General features: G+C 40.5%; 1 protein-coding gene across 8 annotated transcripts in view; it reads left to right on the top strand.

Annotated features, from left to right (window-relative positions):
* Positions 1–23353, top strand: part of TRIO (trio Rho guanine nucleotide exchange factor) — a 340446-nt gene that overhangs the window by 113607 nt on the left and 203486 nt on the right. For all 8 annotated transcript variants that reach the window (XM_073237759.1, XM_073237756.1, XM_073237760.1 and 5 more), the window contains exons 2-3: positions 5998–6072; positions 19399–19513. In XM_073237759.1, the coding sequence (XP_073093860.1) occupies positions 5998–6072; positions 19399–19513 (190 nt within the window). The remainder of the gene's footprint in view (positions 1–5997; positions 6073–19398; positions 19514–23353) is intronic.

Here is a 23353-nt window from a genome sequence, read left to right as displayed (position 1 = left end):
TCCTTCCTATGCAACACTAGTTTAAATGCTTGCCCAGCTAAAATCCTTGATAGCACAAACATTGTGCCGCTGCGCCCCCCGCGCTCCCCGCGCTCTCCGCGCGATCTGTGACTAATCCTGCAAGCACTGCAGAGAAAGGCCCGGAGTCGGAACTGCCGACAGCCGGCCTGGAAAGGGTGACGTCACCACCATGTGCGCATGCGCGGCGCTGCTGCTGGCAGAGATTTATCCCCCTGTTCTTTGTGTTCAGAGGTGTACGCGCATTTCCCCTAAACTAATGAACAGAATTGGGTAATTACCACCAAGACTTGCTATTAATAGTAACCCTCCAGCTTACTATTTAATGTTACTTTTTTTGTGATTGTTTCAGAATGCTGCTTTATTAACGTTTTTTATTACTGCTACAACCTGCGTTAAAGTTACAGGATTTTGTTTTTTTCGTGTCTCCCTCTTTATTTTCCCACTTAGTAAATACTAAAGTAAGCTCGCTGACAGGTAAATGAGACTTTTGAAAATGGAAAAAATCCACAGTTTGTCTTGCGGATTGTCTTTTAAGGACAAATTCCAATACAGAAAGTGAGACAGAGTTCACAACAAGGCACCGGTTCATTGTATTCAGCGCAAGCGACCAATAAATAACTTTACTTCTAATACTTTTTAATCTTAAAACCACTTGACTATCTTAATTTGAAGATTATGTAAAATTTCAAACTAGTGAGTAGTACCTGCCAGTAGTCCTGGGAGAAATTAGTGATTTAAAAAAAATTAACCTGTGTTCAGAAAATTTTTAATCTGATTCATTTTTTAACTCACTTACTTCATCTTAAGTTTTTCTTGACAACTTATATAAAAAATGCTGTTGGCTAAACGTACAGTACGAAAACTTTTGCTCATTGTGAAAATATATCCATGATGCATTTTTTCTTCCTAAATAAAAGAATGATGTGTGTGTTGTTCCTTTTTTATTTGTTGTTTTTTAAAAAAATCTAATACCAAGGAAGTGACTTAGTGAGTGAGCATTCTGGTCAGCAGTGACTCTCTTCAAAAGGTATTTGTCAATAAAAACAATACAGCACCTCCTTACAGTCTCAGGGTAAAACTTGAGAAATTGATTTGACCAGTAGGGTACTAGGTGAAGTTTCAGACCATTGATTCAACTAAAATATTTTCCATTGTTGAATGGCAACTTGTGGAATGTTTCCTCTTGGGACAGAGAGGCTAATTTTCCTTGTTGTTTGTATAAATCATACTATAGGAGTGGCTGAACAATACCAAGCTTCTATTTCACAAACCTAAAATAGGAGTGCTTGAGTGGGATTTCGGGGGCAAGAAACTGGAGAGGTATATTGATTCATTTGTTTGTCCATTTGTTCTTTCATTCATTCATGCAGCCGTCCAGTGTTATAATGACTCTGCCTGGTCCTGTCTTAGGCATTGAGGTGTGCCTGGGAACAAGTCAGACCCATCCTTTTTCTAGCAAGGCTGATTCCGAAGAAGATAGAGAAAAACTGTCTTCTTTATGAGCAACTAATGCTAACCATTTGAAGAAATATGAGCTATTTGGGAGCAGGGATTTAAAAGGTATCTCAGGTCGACATGCTGCCCAAATAGCAATTTAAAAGGTGAAAACAGATTCAGTTATAGCAAGTAATATTATGCTGAAACTTGGGTTTGAGATTTTTTAATGAATACACTAAAACTGTAAATATTTGAGTTTAATCATTCTAGGAAAAAATGTTATTTATGTTGACCTAAAACTGGGAAAGAGCAAAGAAAATCGTCGAGCACTACCTACTTAAATCAGCAACGATAAAATCTAATTTTTAATCCACATCCTTTCCTGCCAATAGCATTTAACAAATGTTAATATCAGGATCTTAGAGTAATGGCAGCTGTTATGCATATGAACATTCTGATCAGATTCTTTGTAGACTTGGTTCAAAAGCAATTGTTGCTTGCTTTTAAGGAGCCCCCTGGGAGACCTCCTCTGTACCTGTGGGTAAGCCTGGCTGACAGCATCCCGCACTGTGTTCACTGTCTCCGGAAGCAAGCATTTTATTAAAATTCACATAGGTCTCTCTGTCTGAGATAGGGAACTGTACTCTAAATTTTAACTAGAATTCAGTCCTTCTTCACACTTAAGTGTGGGCTCTATGTAATTTACCAAGTGTGTAATTCAAGAAATGGGTACAACTAAATGTCCTCTGACTTTAGCCATTTGCATCTTTGTTAGTTACCGCCTTTCAAGTTGCTCTTCTTTTTCTGTCCAGTCTCTTGTCATTTTACCAAAATTCTCTTTGTAGCACTCCCTTCCGCCTATTAGTGGCATTTTCAAATTGCCTTGGTGGCACTGAGAAGTAAAATAGCTGCTGCCTCCTGGTCTGTGGCACAAAGATGTGGTCTGGAACCTCGGAAACATCACTCCAAGATGGCATTTGCTGGTGCCTTTCTCTGTGAGCATGGGAAAGGTGTGTGCTTTTCAGGGATAGGCATAGAGAGGTAGGTCTTTTTGTTCCAAGTTAAGGAATCACAGCCAGATCCTTTAATGCATAAGTAAGGAATGCAGTAGGAGTTGTCTTATCTGCAGTGTAATCTAAAATCAGTGGAATAGCACAGAAGTCACTTATCTGCAGTTTTGTTTTTTTTAGTCACACACTGTTTTCATAAATAGCTCTTCAGGGCATGGAACAGAATCTGCCTTTGATCTGAGGTCATTTCCTGGCTGAGTTCTTCCTGCTTTTTATTGAAAGTTAGATGATGTATTTAATCTAGCTTTATTTTAGTATGTATGCATGCTTCTCAGTCTTTTGCTTATTGGGTGTTTTTTAAAAATGGCAGTGTGTTTCAAAACAGTACTTAGGTGACCACCATAATAGTCACAAACTCAATTTCTTCATGTAGTTTTATGTCTGCTTTCTTTTTTTCCTCTAATTTCTGTTTTAAAGTGTTAGTTGACAGTTTAAATAAAATTAACATCTCTTTTTCTGTGGCATATTCAACAGAAATATCATGACAAAACTTTAGAATTTATATTCTAGTCTATGTTTGGACATGTATATATCACAATAGAAGTGTACCATTTCAACACCAATTTAACCATTGATTCATGTGTCTTTCCTCTAAAAATGACTGAAAGTCTTAATTTAGGGGAGAAATTCAGGAACTGATAGGTTATCATAAGCAGTATTAAGAAACTAAAGATACACGTGAGTGAATCTGTAGCTATGGTAGGGCATAGAAAGTGAGATTTTCATCGTAAAGTTTGGTTTTCTTTACCTTGATTTCCCTTCAGTATGAAACATTCTCTCTGTGGGGTGGCCTGGACCAGCGCAACCCTAATGTCCACCATCCACTCAGCAAGGGTATTAAACAGGTGTGGTTCAGAGAGTCAGCAGAAATTGTCAGGAATATTTGGAATTACTATGGAAGCCACACCAGCCTCTTGTAACAGCGCTGAGATTAAGACATCTTACTTGCTGAGGGTTGGTGAGAGGGAGTGAGGCCCACCAGTGGACTCTGTTCTGTGGTTTGAGGACCAGGCCTGCAGTGGGGGTGCCACTTCCCTGAAGGCTTTGCTCTGTCCTGCCCAGGGCATCCATGGACATAGGCTATGCAGGAATGGTAGAAAACATGCATATTCTTATCTGGTAACAAGAGAAGGGGGATCCTCTTTTCAAACCCCTGTAGATTGGGATCCCAACCATGGCTTACTCTTTGCTAGTATTTGTAGCTCATCTGCGGCCTCCTTTGCCTGGACCCCTTAGCACTTTGTGCTACCTCTGGGACTTTTCATACTCTGCCTGCCTCTGTAGGTATTTATAAACTTTCTCCTTGAGGGCTGCTGTGGCACCTAATTCTACTCTTAGCATTTGCCCTACTGGCACCTGTGTCCGCCTCCGATGGCATCGGGGTGTAACCAATCTTTGTAGACTTGTTCAGGGAATTACCGGTGACTGGCAGTGAATTGCTAAGACTAGATGCATCCATTCAAGATCTTGAAAGGAGCCTTAAGGCTGAAATTGCAGAACTCTTGGCTCTTGTTTTGCCTTTTATAAATAGCCAGTGTTTAAAAGCTTGCTGGGTGGCCAGCACAAGCATGGTATGTTGGAAAGCAAAATGGCCCGGAGGCCCAGGTTCTGTGTCCAGCCCTTTCATTACCGGCTGGGTAGTGCCCTAAGTCTCCCGGGCCTCAGGGGTCCTCATCAGGATGTATTTCCTACTGTCTCTGCACAAAGTCTCTGGTGATGGTTAGGGTCATAATTAATTCTGTAAAATGAGGTTCTTATTACATGTATAAATATTCTATGAACAGGAGAGGTTTATTTAAAAACCAATCACACCATTGATTTAGTCATTGTTTGCATCTGTGAATGATACATTTGGAAAGACTGGATTCTGTTACATTCTCCCCAAAGGTGCTGATCTTGTCTGCCTGTTTGCTTTAGCAGGCGACTAATTCGGCTGGCCTCCAGCCTCAAACCCTGCCTCCTCTACAAGGGCAGCAACTCGAATCTCAGTCATATTTTCCATCCTTCGTTTGGAGCTTGCCGTGCACAACTGAGGCTTAGGGAACAGCCAGAGATTTGGGCCAAGGTTATACACGGAAGTGGGGACTCCCCTGCCCCTTTCCAAGATGTTTCCTCTCGGTTTCAGCTGCTGAGGCCACTGGCCCTGAGCTGTGTCTGGGTTCCTGTAGCATCTCCGTGTGGCCTAGACTAGGCCCCATCCTCATGCTGAAAGCCCTAGCGAAGGGAGGTGCATCCAGTGTGGCTCCCTTTTTGCCAGTCGCCGCCTGCTTTTGATCCCTCTGCGGTGCCTTGAGATAGTGGGTTTTACGGGTTTGCTCCGTGGCAGGGCTGACCCCCCAGGAGTTCCTCTGACGTGAAAAGTAGGCACCCCATTTGCAGTGCATGCTTTCCTTGCCTTCTGCTCCCAGGTCTGCATCTTACATCGGTTATGTTACCAAGCTAACAATTTGGATGCCTTATTTGTACTATTTTGGCAAAACCAAACAGGAAAATAGGGATGGGGCAGCAGTCTTTTATTTTTTTCTAGAGCTTGCTGTGCCGGTAATGATAGTTACTAGTTTGGATAAGAGTGGCCAGCGTTCTGAACTGAGACTACAGAGACCCCCAAGAGAAGTATTCTTAGGCATTATTATGAGTATGAACATTTTTGACCCCAGACTTCCATGCAGGCATTGGCCCCGGGGAGCTGGGCTGGACATGTGTGGGCTACACACATTCTTTCTGCTTAGATGGACGTTGGCTTGGCCTGAATTGCCTGCCACATGCTTCTCTTCCATGTTTCCACTTGGCCTGTGATTTGGGGGAGCACGGGGGAGAGTTGGTTTACAGTGAGAAGGGCTGTGGTCACCCTCTGAAGCAGGCGGCACTGGGCCATCTTACCACATTAGCCAGTAGCATTCCTCCAGGGGGGCATGACCCAGAAAGCGTGGAAGGACAGAGCCAAGAGGGAGCTGTGGCCAGTCCCCAGCTATTTATAATCCCTTCTCTCTTCCCTGCCACTGTTTATTTTTAACCAGGCTCTGAAGTCTGATGGGATGAGGCTTTGAGCTCCCTCTAAAGGTTTTAGTGTGCCACCTGTCAGTTATATATATATATTAAAAAAAAGTTATACCACTTTATTTGCCAGTGGTTACTTTAATCTGCAAGATTAAAATAAAGATTTTTGAAATGATCTGGGCTGATTTCATCTACTGTCTGTTTTTGGGACTGGATCTATTGCTAGAAATGGCTGAGAGCCTCTGGGTAAGTGTACAAATAAATCATTATTCCACATTAAAGTAGAAGATAATTCTGGGATCAGAGAATTTCCTTCACAAAATTCACATTTTCAAATAATATTTCTAAACTTTATTTAATGGGTGTGAATAAAGCTGCTGTGTTGGCATTGGGTACAATGTACAATTAATTGGGTACAATTAAATGTCTCTCAAGCAGCCTAGTAACTTTATTTTTTCCTTATATATTTCAGGGTTTCGAAAAAATGATGAAATGAAAGCTATGGATGTTTTGCCAATTTTAAAGGAAAAAGTTGCGTACCTTTCAGGTAAAGTTGAACTTTCTAATCTGTTCTATTGTTCTTTCTGACTGCTTCGGACACAGTATCAGAGTCTGAAATACTCACCTAGCTCACCTGCCATACACATAAAAGCACTGATATTCTTCTGATGGATTTTTAACTGCTTTATTCTTGTAGCATTTTCCTGAGAAATTTGTGCCCAAAGCACTTTCTTCTAGCTGGAAAGCATATTATAAGTCAGATAGCATAGTGATAAATATGTAATAGTGATCATAGTGATTAAAATATGTTTGTGCCTGCCATTCAGCAAACATTGGCTGTTTTACTCCAATGGGTTAAGTAGAACAACTGATTTTTTTAAAGTCTGTCATCTCAGCAAAAGTGATGGGAATGTGGCTGTACATAATATGTCCTGAAATCCCTTACCTCCGTTTCTTGTACTCTGGCCCTGGAGTTCCTAGAACCCATACTGTGGATTGAAGCCCTTGTGGTCTCTGCCAGCTAGGTCCTCCACTTGCTTAAGAATCTGGTCCTTGGGGCATCCTCAGTGTGATGACAGTCTGGACCAGTCAGTCTTCCAGGCTTTGGGGCACTTGACTGCCTTCTCCCCTCCTCAGAGAGGGTCAGTATTAGAGCATTTTGCACTTACTCCCACCTACATTAACAGAACAACCCATTGAGTATTACACCTTTTTGGCACCAGTTCACTTGTTACAAAACAAAGGTTTCCATATTTTCCTACTCTGCGTTAGCAGGAAGTAAATCTGGACTGTAATGTGCTTTTAAACAATTTTCCTGGATGAGTTCCCCTTGATAAATTTTTATCTTTCATAAACAGGCATACTGATCTGATTGTGTCTTCTTGAACATTTTATTATTTTTATTTATTTTTTTTTAGGTTTTGTTTCTCTTTTTTTCTTTAGTTTTCATAGATTTTTAAAAATTTAAGTATAGTTGATATACAGTCCTGTATTAGTTTCAAGTATATAACACAATGGTTCACCAGTTACCCACATTATTAAGTCCTCACCCCCACTAATGCAGTTACTACCTGTCAGTGTAGAACGATGTTACAGAATCACTGGCTATATTCTCCATGCTGTACTACCGTCCCTGTGACCAACCTATCTTATGATTGAGAATTTTTGTGTCCCTTTATCACACTCTTCCTCCCCACTCACCCCTCCGCCATGGTAACCAAGAGTCACTTCTCTGTGTCTGTGAGTCTACTGCTGTTTTGTTCATTTTTTTGTTTTGTTTTGGAATTTATTTTTGCATCTATGTTCATCAGGGATATTGGTGTGTAATTTTCTTTTTTTGTAGTGTCTCATAGGAAGTGTTTGTAAGTATTCTCTCCTCTTCTACTTTTTGGAATACTTTAAGGAGGATGAGGATTAGCTGTTCTTTAAATGTTTGGTAGAAGTCAGCTGTGAAGCCATCTCATTCTGGATTTTTGTTTCTGGGAGTTTTTTGATTACCAATTAAATTTCATTGCTGGTAATTGTAATTGGTCTGTTTAGATTTTCAGTTTTTTTCTGGGTCAGTCTTGAAAGGTTATACTTGTCTAGGAATTTGTTAATTTCTTCTAGGGTTTCCAATTTATGAGCATATAATTTTTCATAGAATTCTCCAATTAAATTCTTTGTGTTTTTGTAGTATCTGTTGTGTATTATTCCTTTTTCATTTCTGATTTTGTTACTTGGGTAAGTCTGGCCAGGGGTTTGTCTATTTTGGTTGTTGTGTCAAACAACCAGCTCTTGGTTTCATTAATTTTTTCTGTTGTTTCATTCTTATTTATTTCTGCTCTGATCTCTGTTATATCTCCTTCTACTAACTTTGGGTTTAATTTGTTCTTCTTTTTCTAGTTTCTTTAGTTGTGAGCTTAAACTGTTTGATTGGGGTTGTTCATGTTTCTTAAGGTCAGCCTGAATTGATTGCTGTGTGCTTCCTTTTTAGGACTGTTTTTGCTGTGTCCCACACATTTTGAACTGTTGTATTTTTGCTTTCATTTGTTTCCATATATTGCTTGATTTCCTCTTTGATTTGTTCATTGATCCATAGATTATTTAGAAGCATGTTGTTTAGCCTCCATGTGTCTATGGGGGTTTTTTGTTTTCTTTGTGTAATTTATTTCATGTCTTATACCATTGAGGTCTGAGAAGCTACTTGATATAATTTCAGTCTTTTAAAATTTATTGAGGCTCTTTCTGTGGCCTAGTATGTGATCTGTTCTGGAGAACGTTCCATGTGTACTTGAGAAAAATGTGTATCCTGCTGCTTTTGGGTGAAATGTTCTGTACATATCTGTTAAGTCCATCTGATCTAGTGTGTTGTTCAGTGCCTGTTTCTCTCTTTACTTTCTCTCTGGTTGTTCTGTCCATTGATATAAGTAGTGTGTAAAAGTGCCCTAATATGATTGTGTTGATGTCTATTTCTCTGTTTAGTTCTGTTAATATTTGTTTTACAAATTCAGTTGCTCCTTTTTGGGTGCATATTTATAATGGTTATATCCTCCTGTGGGGCTGACTCCTTTATCATTATGTAATGACCTTCTTTGTCTCTTGTTACTTCCTTTGTTTTGAAGTCTATTTTGTCTGATAGAAGTTACTTCTACTCCAGCTTTTTTCTCCCTTTTATTTTCATGAAATATCTTTTTCCAACCCTTCACTTTCAGTCTCTATATGTCTTTAGGTCTGAAATGAGTCTCTCTTAGGCAGCATATAGATGGGTCTTGTTTCTTAATCCATTCTGCCACCTATGTCTTTTGATTGGTGCATTCAGTCCATTTCCATTTTAAGTAGTTATTGATGGGTATATACTTACTGCCATTTTATTAATTGTTTTTGGTTGTTTTTGTAACTCCTCTCTGATCCTTTCTTCCGGTGTTATATTCTTGTTATTTGATAGGTTTTTTTAGTGTCATGATTGATTTCCTTTAAAAAAATATTTGTGTATCTATTATAGGCTTAGGCTTGTGGGTACCATAAGATTCATAGTGTCCTAAATATATAACAGTCTGTATTTGCTCTCTCTTTTTCCCCCTCCTCCACACTTTATGTATTAGATGTCATAATCTGCATTTTCTGTGTATCCCTTGACCGATTTTTGTGTATAGTTGAGTTTACTACTTTTTTTTAAACTTCATACTTACTTAATAAGTAACTGGAATTGATCTGCTACCTTTACTGTGGGGCTATTTTCACTGATGCAAAGTATTTAGATCTATATAGAAGTCCCTTTAACATATCCTGTAAGACTGGTTTAGTGATGGTGAATTCTTTTAACTTTCATTTATCTGGGAAATCTCTCCTTCAGTTCTTATCATTATCTTAAATGAATGATTGCCTTGCTGGGTAGAGTATTCTTGGTTGAAGGTCCTTCTGTTTCAATACATTAAATATTTCATGCCACTCCTTTCTGCCCTGTAAAGTTTCTGCTGAGAAATTTGCTGAATGTCTTTGGGGTTGTCATTACGGCTAATTTTTTGCCTCTCTCTAGCTGCTTTCAGTACCCTCCCTTTAGCCTTAATATTTGTCATTTTAATTATTATATACCTTGGTGTTGTCTTCCTGGGGTTCCTTTTGTTGTCTGCTCTTCCAGGGCCTAAATGTGTATTTCCCCAGATTGGGGAACTTTTCAGCAATTGTTTCTTCAGAGAGACTTTCTACTCCTTTGTCTTTTTCTTCTCCTTCTTATACCCTTGTTATGCCAAGTCTGTTTCATTTGGCATTGGCACACAGCTCTTTTAGCATCCTCTCAATTCTAGAGATTCTTTCTTCTCTGTGTTCCTCAGGTTCATTAGTTTCCTGTTCTCTACTTTCCAGTTTATTGATTGTCTCCTCTGCTTGCACCAATCTATTATTCATTCCCTCCATTGTATTTTTCATTTCGGTCACTGTATTCTTCAGTGCTGAGTGCCTCTTTTCCAACTCTTCTGTCTCTGTTGAAATCCTCCCTGAGATTGTTCGTACTTTTACACACATCAGTGAGCATATTTATGACCTTTATGTTGAAATCTTTGTCAAGAAGATTGGTGATCTCCATTTCATTTTGTCGTCTTCCTGCTGTCTTATCCTGTTCTTTTGTTAGGAACATATTCCTCTGTTTGGGTTTCTTTGTTTTAGATCCACTCTGCCTCCTGGTCTAGAGAGTCGTGGCTTCATGAAGGAGGCACCCTGTGGTGCCCAGGAGCTCAAGACTCTTTGCTCACCAGTGCCTGGTTCTCCTTTGCAGTGGAGCCACAGTTGCTGTTGGTGGGCCTTGGGTAGGGCCATATTTCTACCAGTGTGCGGGCAGTGGCTGATCTCTGTCAGCAGAGGCCCTTTGTGAGCCTTGCAGCTTTACTTCTGCTGGGATCTTTGTGGGCAGGATGCTCTCTGCCTGCCCTGAGCGATGGTGGCCTGCTGGGCTGATGGGATGGGCAGGGAAGATGCGAACAGAAATGAGGCACAGGGCTGGGCAGCCAGCGAGGAGGAAGGAGTGCTCCTGGCAGGCCCCTCCTTTGTTGGTCTTAGAGAGGGCCAGGAAAGCATCCTTTTGCCTGTCAGGCAGCAAGTCTGACCACTGCTGGCTGGGTGTGCACAGATAGGTGTGCAGAGAAGTGCCTCAGAGCTGAGCTGTCAGTGAGGGGGATGGTGCATTTGGAGCTGGTTCGCCCAAGTGCCTGACCAGTTGGGCAGTTGGGCTGGGGGAGGGCTTGGGAAGCATCATCCGCCTGTCCTTTCTCCTGCAGACAGAGCTTCATCCAACCCCCACCCCTCTGGCACCCTTCCCGTTGCTGGTAAGTCTTTCACACTGCTGCTCTGTGTTGGTTCTCAGTGGGACTGTCAGAGCAGCCCTGCCCTCCACAAGTGGCAGGAGTCTTAGCCTCCCAGAGTGCTCCAGCTCTCCCTGGTGTCCAGCCCTGTCAATGACAAAGCCCATTGCAATGTGAACTTTTATTCCCAGAGCAGATCTCCAGGGCTGCGTTTGCAGAGTTCCTGAGCACTTATCCCTTCCCAGCTCCATTCTTCTTCCTTCTGCCTATGGGCTGGGAAAGGGGTATGGCTGGGGTCCTGCTCAACTGTAGTTCTGCACTTTACCCTTCTCTGTGTGGTCTTTTCTTCTCCAGGTATAGATGGTCTGTTCTGCAGTCTTCAAATTGTTTTCAGGGTTAATTGTGTTTGCTGTAGTTGCTTCATTGGTGTGTATGTAGGAGGAAGTTTCACCTTGTCTTCCTACTCTCCCATCTTTCCCACTGGATGTTGAACATATTTTATTTTAAATTTATAACACGGCTAGCTGCTTTTGTATTTTTTGTGTGTCCTTATGGCATGTGGGACTGGTACATATTTAGGGGGCAGCTTCCTATGGTGTTTTTGCCAGTCTTACCTTGCTTTATGTCCAGTAATGTTTCCTGACCCCTGTTAAACTCTGATGATTTTGCTGAAGTAAATGTAACTCACAATGCATTTGGAAGGTTAGTAGAAGAGTATGGTATTTATGAAAAGAGGACAGTGCTGTAGATTGTTGAGAATACATAGTAGAAATAGTGAAAGGGAAAAAAACGTCCTGTCTTATAATATACTCTGTTTTCAAAAGAGCATTTGCTGTTTTCTAATCATTTACTGACAAACTGCATAAATAGACTCATGCCAGTTTCTCAAACTCCTGACTTTGTAGTATACAGGTAGATTTTAAGGTTAATGTAATGGAACTATTCTACTTAGAACTAAAGTATTAGAGACATCCATAAGAGAGGCTTAAAGAAAGCTGACCCCACATGATCATCACTGCTTTATTTTTGAAGTTTGTTCTGTGATGAGCACCCTTGCTCCTCAGTCCCCTCTTTTGTCCCATTTATTTATTAAAAAAAAAAAACTTTTTAACTAACTGAAAAAATAAAGTCAGCAGTCTTTCAGTGTTTATTATCAATCTTTACTAAAACCTTAAATCCTGCAGGATTAAAGTTGGATATCTTTAGTGGGGAGGGAAGTCTTGCATTGCAAGAAATTACTACAGAACTATTTTTAAATAATAGAGATGGTAGGACTTCTTTCTCCAGTTGTGTTATCAAATGAAGTTTATAGGTACCACCACAATTTTATAGTATTTCCTAATTTATGGCCAGAATTGGCAAGTTATATTAGCATGAGGTCACTGCTGATTGCCTTAGGCTTGCTGTTGTCTTGTTTAGGGAGGGGAAAGGGGGAAAAATCATTGTTAAAAAACAAATTGGTTACTTACACGGTGAATTTGTGTGTGTGTGTGTGTGTGTGTGTGTGTGTGTGTGTGTGTGTGTGTGAAAAGTTACAGTGAAGGAGTTAACTTCTGAAAAATTTTTACTTCTCATCTGATTTTTTTCATTTTTATTAAGATAGAATTCACATACCATAACATTCACCTCTTAAAAGTGTACAGTGGATTTTAATGTATTCACAAGGTTGTGCAGCCATCATGCTAACTCTAGAACACTTTGATCACGTCCAGACCCCAGGCCCCCACTGCCCAGCACTGGCAAGGGCTGACCCACTTTCTGCTCTGACCTCTCCTTTTAAAATACCAGGATATTTATTATGGTACTTTTGTAAAAGCTCTCCATGTGAGTGGCTTTTAGTAAATTAAATCTAAGTGGAACAACTGGAACTTTGAAAAAGACCAAAAGACTAGTGATTCCATGAGATAGTACTTACTTATTAGGGAAAGCTCTCTAAACAATCAGTGAGGATTCCTTGGATTTGAATAGTCCTAATCTTCAATCTAATCTCCAGGTACTCATTGCAGCCAAGAGAGCAGTGTACTTTATTCTGTGGCATTCCTGCCTCAGAGGGAAATTAAATGAGGTTAGATGACATATCTAACTTCATACTTGGAGTCAGAAGGAGTGTAAAGGAAGTGACCTGTGGTTTATATTTTATGTGTGTATAAAAATGAATGTATATGTTTATATATTTATAGTATAAGTGTTTAATGTATTATATATTTAATGTCCTGCGTGTGTACATCATACACTATATGCAGTTTCTATGTGTCACTAAAATAACTCACAACCATCAGATTTTAGAACATTTCCTACCCTCCCCACCCTTAACTTTTTATCATGAAACATTTCAGCGTCCAGGAGGAAAATTAGTATGATGAATTTCCACAATTCCATGACTCAATTCAGTGATTTTGTTTCATTTTTATTTCTCTAAAAGTAATAAAAATGAGGTTTTTTAAAAAAAAACTCAGTGTCACAGACAGACCTAAAATGAATGGTAAGTCTTTAATATTAAAAAAAAAATAAATATTCCAGTTTCCCTGCTTGTCTCGTAATTTGTTTTACAGGACATGCATTGCAGTTGGTTGATAGGCCTTACGTTTCTTTTCATCTCTTTGTTCTTCTTCCTTGTTCTTTTTGCTTTATCCCTTATTAGGTGAGGAAACCATTTGTTTTCCCGTGGACTTGCCTACATTTTAACTTTTGCTGGTTGCATCATTGGGTGGTCCTTTAACAAGTTCCCCTTCTGTATTTCCTGTAAACTAGAAGCTAATCTTGAAGTTTGGTTAGATTTAGATTTATCAGGGAGGAGGTACAAATCCTTCATGAGGGGTGTTGGGTAGTTCTGCTTAGAGTTTTATTGAGAGAGTCTGGCTGTCTCTTTTTTATGATGTTAAGCATTCATTGTGGTGAAACTCTAATTATATCTTTCGTTCTTTATCAACTTAGATATTCCATAAAGAGAAATGTCCCATCATCAGTTTCTTGGTTAGTCTGACAATACAGTTCACATAGGAAAAGCAGAGTAAATGATTGATTCCTGTCCTTTCCAGTTTTTAAGATTAATGAAAAATGACCATTAGTCATTGCAGACAAATGAAAAACCATTGAGGCTTTTTGGTGCCATTTTGAGCTCATGATTTTAAATCTATTTGATGTGTTTCAATTCACATGATTTTTTTTTTTTTCCTCTTACGAAGTTAACATTTTCCGGTCTTTGACCAGTGGGAGGCTCTTCAGATCGGCCCCCGAGTCCAGGCGCCACTGGGATGCCGCCCTCCTTGCTGATGTGATCCGGGGTTTCAGGCTCATCTATTTCCTGCTGCACGTGTGCAGTGAGCCTTCCCTGCAGCTCCTGATTCCTTTTTGTGGGGAGTGGTGCAGGGTGCTGGAGAAGCTCTCTGTTCCTGGGTGGGTCACTGTTTCTGTGCCTCTTCAGAGGACACATCTAGGAAATATGTGTGTGTGTGTATATATATATAGTTTTTTAATGAGAAAAAAATGTAATGACTTCAAACTGAAATTTCTATTCAGATTTAAGATTATAGATGTCTTTTCTTTGGTTTTATATTTGTATCTCTTTTTCCTTATACTAAAAATCTTCCTACTCTTATCAGCATAAGCACTTATTTAACATTGTAATACTGATGCTGTTACCACAGTGTGGTGACCAAATGTAATTGAATACTTCTGTGGTTGTTTCCTTGTCCTAAAAGGATACGCCATTAGGAATATGCTGTCCTATTACTGTTTTTTAAAGACATAAAATTGTTCCTCTCTGTGTCAATCAAATTTTCCTGCCAACGTGAAATTTAGGATCATTTGCTTCATTTTGCTTTACACTTTTTAAGGCTTTAAAAAAAAAACACAACCACCTCATGTTGCTTCAATATTAAATAAAATGTGCACATCATTCTAGGATTAAAAGTTTTTTTAAAAAGTTAAAAATAAGGTGTAGTCAAATCTAGGTTTTCTCCTTGCGTCTTCCGCCCTGTATCTTTCCTCCTCCATACGATACCTTTTTTGTTTTTGTTCTATTTGTTTTTTCATTTACTTCCTGTAATTCTAAAATATGAACACTCTCACTCCGTCTATCTGTTCTCATCTTCCCTTCCCCTAAACACTGATGTATTCACACACCATTTTCTCTGCCTTGACTGTGCCACTTTAAGTAGTGTTCTGGGGAGCGATATATCAGAATAGAGATATTCCTCCTTCCCTTTACAGCTGTTATAAGCTGACTTTGTCCTGTCAGTTGCCTGTTGATAGACATTTGGGCAACTTTTTTAGAATAGCTTCTTTGGGGGCAAGGTGAATTATCATTCATCTTTGCAAGTGGGGGTATTGACAGGAATGGAGGATCTGATGACTCAGAGGCTTGCTGTTACTTTTGTGACTACTGACCTTACTTCCTCCCATTCCAGTTTTGCAGAAAGGGAATGGGGAGGCACCTCCCACCCACCTGGGATATTCTTTTTAGCATCTAGCAGAGTCTGGGACCATAGTGACTGACTGCAAGGCCAGGTACTCCCAGAGGCCTTCCAACTATTCCAGAAAGAGTCCTCATAGAATCTTCATCCAGAATACTCTGTATGCTAGTTTCTGGTCCTTAGAACTAGGCAGCCAGGGGTGAGCATGTGAAGGTCCACAGATGACCAACTCCTGGCTTTGGCTTCTGGAGCAGGGCTCAGTGGACATGCTTTTAACAGTTTTATTAGCTGATAGCAGTCTTAATAGGTGGCAGCCATAATTTCTCTTTTCAAAGCTTTCCTTTGTGAAAGTTGCTTTGCATGGTCAGTGAGTTAGACTGTATAAAGAATCGTTTTTACTGGTATTCTAATCCTGAAATTTCAAACAAGAGCCATACAGAGAAAAATACAGTTGGTTCATTGAAATTTACACTATACTCCTCAAAGTAAGTGTGCCTTACTTACAACAGAGGTTTTTTCTAATTGGATGAAAGATGAATTCTTAATTTGTTCAAGAAAAAAGTAGTAACTCTGAATCTAGCTGCTTCTGTTCTGTGGTCATTCTGGGCCACACTGTTCAAGAGACCAAGTCCCCTGGACTTCTACGTTTTAAAAGAGGGAAAAGGCATGCCACTCATTTTGAGAAAGACATTGCAGCTATAATTCAGGATCTTTTCTTTCTAACATGAAAATAAACCCCAGTCCATTTAACGTCTGTGTTTCCATAGAAATGTGCATCAGGCATTTCTGATTTTAACTTCCTGATACCTGATAGTAGGTATTCTTAATTAACTTTGTATGGAATATAGAGGAAGAATCCATTCATTCAGCGAGTATTTATTTAGTACCTTTTATGTGCCAGTCTCTTATTGGGTACAGCAAATACATACTGATGGCATGAATGAAGAAGATACCTGCATCCATAGAGCTTCCATTCTAGCAGGGAAGACACCTGAACAAAAAGAACATGTGATCATATAGTTGACTAGGAGGTGAGAGGGCACTATAGAAATATAATGGAGTAGTGGGAGTGGAAGGATAGAGAGGATGCAGTTTTTTAATAAGAATTTATAAGATAAAGCAGTATCATTATGAAATAAACTTTTTGTTTTATATTTTGACTAACACAGCATTTGGATAGGCAGATAATCCTTAATGAGCTGTTGGTTTTTTATTGCAGACATGTAGAGGTCCAGAAACTATAAAACTCCCATACATAGATACCCTATGACATTGGTAGGTATAAGAATGGATTTTCTGCCCTGTCTTTTCATTGTAGAAACAAAGGTGCTGAGTTTCCGGTCTGAAATGGGACTGGCGTTCTGTCCTGCCTGCCTCACCACGAGGCTGTGGGTTGACATCAGACACATAGGAGTTTGTCTAGTGGAGAAAGCTTTTAGGAGCTACAGCATTATTATTTTTATTAGTTTAGGGACAAGAGCTTTGACCTTGTAACTTTCCTGCTTCATAACCTGGACAGTATTTTCATTGGTGTATTGGTGTACCTTCTCTGACACTGGCTACCTAGCGGACTCTTGGGGAATCTAGTCTAAAGAGACATCTGTTTATCAGATTTTAAGCTCCTTTAACAAGGTTCAGAGACCATGTTCCTCTGATAGTAAGTTTCATCTGTTTTACGATTTTTTTTAAAGCATCTCTGGGAGGGGTCAGCAGATGGGCGATGAGCACCTGCCTGTCACTGACTGTGACAGACTATAGATGGGAAGATGCTTGCAGGGGAGGTTTGCAAGTGAAAACAAATTATTATCTAAATGCAGAATTTGCAGCTTCTACTTTGTAAATGATTTTTGGTGAAGTTTTAAAACAATCCTGGTGAGTTTTCTGAAGCTCTATTTTGGGAGGAGGACAAAGACAGTGAATTTTTTCCCTCTATCTTAACATTCAAGTTTGTGTTTAAAGATGACATGAATGAGAGAGCCTGTTTGGTGGATGAACTTGCTAGCGAGTCTCGGGGACTCTCGTCAGCACTACCAGCTTGGGAAGAATCTCAGTTGGAAGTTGAAGCAAGCAGTACAACAGCGGCGGCCAGAACCTCTGCACACACCTACATGCAGTTCTCACATCCAGAGTGGACAGAGGGGCTGCTTGCAGTGTGCATACCTGTCGACTTCCCATGTGACTGGCTTTGACCGCCGGGCTTGTATTCCTTTCTCACACCCGCGGTAGAGCGTGCCTTGCTGGCGTTGTGCTATATGGTGACCCCAGAGGAAGGAGAAGCAGTCACTGGCATTTATTTACTCTCCCTACTGAGTCAAACATGGTGTTCGTTGCATTTGAAAAATTCAGAATGGTGTTCCAGAAAAATGTTAGATAGTATTCTCTTTACCACAAGTGGGGTAAATGTTTTAATCCAGATACCATGCTATATTTTTAAAAACTCAAGTTTCTATAATATGCATTAATCTGTAAAATTTTTGATCAAGAAGATTGATTCTTGAAAAGAATGAGAGATATTGGGAAATAGAAAATAGTGAAATTGTTACTTATCTTAGGGACAAAAGGTATTCCAAACAACTAGAGACATTGCTATTATTCTAAAAATACTGTCTGATATTTTAGATTACTTGGTAATGGCATTCATGAAACCATTAGTTAGTTGTCCTGACAGTTGTACTACTTTAGAAAGAGCTAAAGCCACTAGTGTGAAAAATTATGTAAGTTCTTGCTAAGGCAAAGGACCCACCTGTGACCATGCTGGCATTGTCCCTTTGTCTTTACTGAAGGTCTTTGAACCTCAACATCCTTAATTATAAAGCTGGAATGATAAAACCTCTTAGCAGGGTCACAGTGATGATGAAATCAGAACGTGTGTGTAAAGCACTGCATGTATTGGTAGCTATGACTTAATATTGTTCCCATTTAATACCTAACTTAATGGATTTATAAATAACACTTTCCTAGACTATGTGACTGAATAGTACTCTTGGGTCATTTCAAGTGTTCAGAATCAAAATTAAGTTGCATTACTATTTAGAGGTAATGTTAATCATCCTAGGAAATTATAAAAACCCATATTGGTAAAATATGCTTTTTAAAATACCAACATCTTCTGCTAAATATTTTTTTGGCCTTTTTGAAAGGAAAAAAATCTGTTTTGTTGTTTTTCTTAGTGTGCTTGCTCTTTAATTTTATCTCTGCTGACAAGAAAAACAAGATCAAATCATAAAGAGTTTTGTATTGTGACTTGAAGTTTGAGGTCTTACTGCTGTACTTCTGAAATGAGATGATACAGTTGTAAAACTGAATGAAGGCTCCACTTGGGAAGGCTCAGTTTTCTTTCTCTGTCATCTCTTCTGAAAACCCTGAGGGAAATAGTAGAATATATATGCTACTTTTACCAAAAGGGTTCAGTGCTACCAGCAGGCTTCATTAGTACTATGTATATGTAGAAGACATTCCTGCCTATCAAAGGCCAATGATCTGAGATTTGTGCTTGGTATGGGATGCAATTTTCCTGAAGTCTTTAAGCTCATTTAGTTCTGCATTAAGATTCTTGCATGCCAGACATTTTTTTTTTTGTAGGTGTGGCCTTGTGAGAGGGATTGGTAAAGCATGGCCCAGGGTCAGGTGCTGTCACTGAGAGGGGGATGCGTGAGACCCCAGGTTACATAAAGTCTTGATTAATGTCAAGTTTGAGGTGCATTCCTGTCTTTCCTTTTATGACTTAATGCCTAATTTGGTTGTTAGCAGAGAGAGAGAGCTTAGGATGCAGGGGAGAGAAGGAGAGGGGAGACATGGAAGGGAAGGAGAGAGAGGCTGGGAAGGTGTGAGGGGGACGTGGCTGTTTAAGGGAGTGAAGCGTGTGGACCTGAAAACATTTTTCCTCCCCAAACATAAAGCTGAAGAAAGGAGGGAACACCTTGGAAGAAAAAGACAAGGCTTTCTGTGATGTCTTCTCACATGGTGTGCACACTCACTTTTTCTTCAGAGTCCCAGAGGTGACAGCTTGAGCAGGTCTCTGGAACAAGGACTCACGCCCTCTGCGCAGCCCTTCCTGGCTGGGTGGCAATAGGGGTACAGCTCTGCAGGAGGCGTGGGTGGTGGCGTTGGGCTTCCAGTGGCATGTGGAGCCCTGTCTTCCCTTGCTTTTGTCTAAGTGTGTTGCAAACGTTTGTTTTTCAGGCGGCAGAGATAAGCGTGGAGGTCCCATTCTAACATTTCCCGCCCGCAGCAATCATGATAGAATACGACAGGAGGACCTCCGGAGACTCATTTCCTATCTAGCCTCTATCCCCAGGTAAGTGCCTTGTGCTCTCTGGCCTGTTACTGTTGTCACTGTTCCAAGAGACATGGCGCCATCCTCTCTAGAAACAGCTGACCATTACCTAGAATTCCAAGCAGACAAAGCAGCACAGAATTAAAATCATGATCTTCCTTCTTCTTTGCATTTTGTGACTATTATGTCATATTTACAGCACCTCTGGATGCAAGGACAAGAAGGTGTGTGTTTCGAGTGTAGAGCCTTGTGTGGTGGCAGTGGGGCTGGGAGGCCAGAGGCTGGGCTGTTAGGATGTGGTGGAAAAAAGCAGAGGTGTCTTTGGTGGTTCTGGTACCAAGATACATTCACTGGAACCAGAAATGGACTGCTTTTATGCTGAGCTTCCATTCCTTAAAAGTGTCTGTTGACTTGTCACGTGAAGATTATGGGGCATTAAAAATCTTACCGGCTAATATGCCAGGACATCCAGCTTGGGAACCCCCATAGTGATAGGGAGATTTTTAGTGTGAATGCTGAAGAACACCAAGAATAGGCAAAGCCTTATTTTCCAGAGAGCCCTGAATGAGGAAGAGTAAAAGGGATTGGCCTCTGTGTGTACTTGAGGGGCTTATGATCTCTGTTTCTGCTCTACTGGAGTTTTGCTTGCTGGCTGCCAACTGGTGGAAGAAATTTGCCCCTACATTAATCTCTCTGTTTACTTGTTCATATTATTTTTTGGGTAATAGAACACTGTTGTGATATGGTCCAAGGGCGTAGCTGTGCCTGGAATGACGGCTGCTTCCAGTGAGAAAAAGTAGTGTTCATTCCAGGACACATGCTGCAGGAGGGCATAATGGACGTGGGAGGGTGAGGACACATTTCCTAAGAGAGGAATAGGGATGCATAAAGCAAACTCGGTCCTGATGGAGGTGAGAGAAGACAGAAACTTCAAGGAGCACATTACGCAGGAGAATAAATAGTATAGGTGGTCAGCAGCAATGTAATGGCTGTAAAAGACTGAGTAGAATATACCAGGTCTGCTCCAGCCCATGGGTCCTGGCACCCCTGACTTAGGTAGGCTGACCCCAACAGGGAGGATAATGGTGCCCATTTGTAATCCATCCTTCCTTGGCTGATAAAAGCCAGCTTTTGTTTTTGAGGGTCTGAGCTGCTGAGGAAGCGGTTGGCTTTTCCTGTTTGGGTGGCCTTCATGGGAAGATGGTCACTTTGTGTCACTGTGACAAAGTGAGAGCCCTGCTTACACATATGGGAAAAGTTTTTCCCTTCCTCTTGACTGTTGAAATGATGGAGCTGGAAAGAGTTTTAGAAGCTATATACTACTCACTATTATAGATAACAATTTGTAAAGAGCAATGTGGTTGATAGCCACCTCTTACTGAGCTCTTACCATATGCCAGGTACTGTGCTGCTCATGGAAGGAGGTACAGAAATACAAAGGGCAATGTAAAAAAAAACATCGCTGCCATCCAAAATAATACTTGCCCCACAGTTTAATATAAAAGTTGAATTGGGTATTCATCCAGGTGATTTTTTAAAAGAGTATTTACATAAGTACTTGTATATAACTTTGGCAACTTTCTGGTTTTGAAATCTGTTTTGATTATAAGTATAAAAAAATTTTCATTTCATTGATATTGTCAAAAGATGAATTCAGGTGTTTTTAGATCATTTTGGATGACCTTTTTTTTAAAAAAAAATTTTTTTGTCATGGATAGTGACAAGCACACACAGAAATAATCTAGCAAACACCCATATTCCTTTCATCTGGCTTCAACAGTGACCAAATTTTGACAGTTCTGTTTTTCTATAATTTTTCCCCCTGTAATGTTTTATAACAAATCCTCTCATTTCACTTATGAATATTTAAATGTGTGGTGTGACCCTCCAGCTACTGAGCAGTTACTTCATTTCATTGCCTGGATTTGCTTTTGTATTTACAATTCCAAGTGACAGGAGGTGCCTTTTGCTTGTCCCTGGTTAATGAGCAAATAAGAGATGTGGGATGAACACGTAAATGACGCGTTTGTCAATGGTAATGCAGGAAGATGTCACAGTGGTCCTGATGGAGAGAAATGGCAACAAAATGCCCTCTGTGGGCACTGTGGGCCCACCCTGACCAGAAGGAGCCCTGCTGCCTCCAGTGAGCACTTGGTTGTGGGAGAGCTGTTTGTTTTAGCCAAACAGTAGGATCAATAGAAATCATCAGCAAATTGACAGTGTGTACATTATTTTGGACTTGTGGGTTTGCCTGTCCCTGGTTAATGAGCAAATAAGAGATGTGGGATGAACACGTAAATGACGTAGAATAAATACAGTAATTTCCACCTTCCATATTGTTGCTTCTACTTTTCTTCAGTTATTTTCCTTTTGATATGTGCCAGACCTCTGCTAGAGCCAGATACCTTGTTTTTCTTCTGTGTGGTCTCTAGATGGTCTGTGTGAGTCTTACAAATGGGGCCTGTGGAGGTGAACATGTGATGCAGGCAGTGGTGACTAGTCTGAGCATTATTACTTGGGCCACCTTCCCTTGGAAAAACAAATTGGAGTAATAGAATGTTTTTCATAGCATTGATTTGCAAGGAAACTTTCCATTAAGTGTGTGTAGGAAAAACAAGTCACAGTGGACTTCTTGGCATAATCGTGATTCCTGCACAGTGATGAAAACAGCATCCATCTCAGTACACTACACCTCTAGGTATTTACTTGTCTTGTTGCTTGAGTTGTGTGTATACTAACTGTGTTCTAGAACATTTTTCTTTCTTTAGAATGATTTATAGTAGCTAAATGGATGAACCACCCTCTCTTCTGTCACTGATGAAATAATGAAATATATTTTAATTTATTCATGAGCATTTATATAAAAAAGGTATTTTTTTTCTTTATCTAGGAACTAAAGAAAGAAGAAGTTCTCTTTTCCAGAGCCCTGCATTGGTTTTCTTTATCTCACAGATAGAGGGGGAGGCTCTCAGGCAAAACTGCTCACCGAACTGGTAAACAGGCTGCCCTTTGCAGTGAGCAGTGTCTCTCCCACGGAGCACTGGCTTGGAGCCCGCCTGCGGGTAATCACACGTTCGTCAGCTGCTCGTGAATACTGCTCGTGAATATAACCACGGTTGAGGGTGTTTGCAAACCACTGCTTTTGCTCTAACTTCTGGCTTTTAACTTGATGAGGACAGATGGATAGACAGGCTGTGCACTCCCAGGCCAGCTAATGTGCTGTTCCATTACTTGGGAAATCGCTGGTTGTAACGGCTTGATTGTGGAAGGTGAGTAGTTAATCCTTCTGTAAGCTGTACGAGCTCAGGGCACCTACCTTTAGGTTGTGCTGTCCTCCAGCTTGTTCCTGTTGTTAAGCCTCGAGTTACTCAGGATTCCTTTTAAGCCTTTTCAAGTGGAGGGTCTTTGTTGGTTTATGTATCTACTGTGCAGGCTATGTGGAGAGAGACCAGCTGCCAGAGGATTTATCCTGATAGGATGAAGACTGAAGCGTCAAGGGCAGCCTGCAGACATTAGCCAATAAAATAATAAAGATATTGCCATGCTTTGTAGTCTCCTGTCTTTGGGGCTTGGCAGCCGAATATGAATCTGCAGTAGCATGCCTCCAGCTCAGGTGGTCTTGTCTCAGGGCTTCTCGAGCCTGAAGTTCCTATTGAGTAGATACTTGCCAGACTGTGCATAGTTTGCCACTCGGATTTGTGAAGAGGCCTGTGGTGTTCCCCAGTGTCTGGCCCAGGACCTGCTTGGTACTTGCGAGAGGAGGAGTGATCGCCTGAGGAGGGTGTGAGCCAAGCGTTGGCTCTTTCGCAGTTCATGCTTGTGTAGAAGTAGTTAGCGGAAGTTAATCAGAGTTTTCCTAGC

The sequence above is a fragment of the Manis javanica genome, chromosome 1 (genome assembly GCF_040802235.1).
Source record: "Manis javanica isolate MJ-LG chromosome 1, MJ_LKY, whole genome shotgun sequence".
NCBI classification, from domain to species: Eukaryota; Metazoa; Chordata; class Mammalia; order Pholidota; family Manidae; genus Manis; species Manis javanica.
The sequence above is the reverse complement of the archived record's forward strand: the minus strand, read 5'-3'. Positions and strand labels throughout refer to the sequence as shown.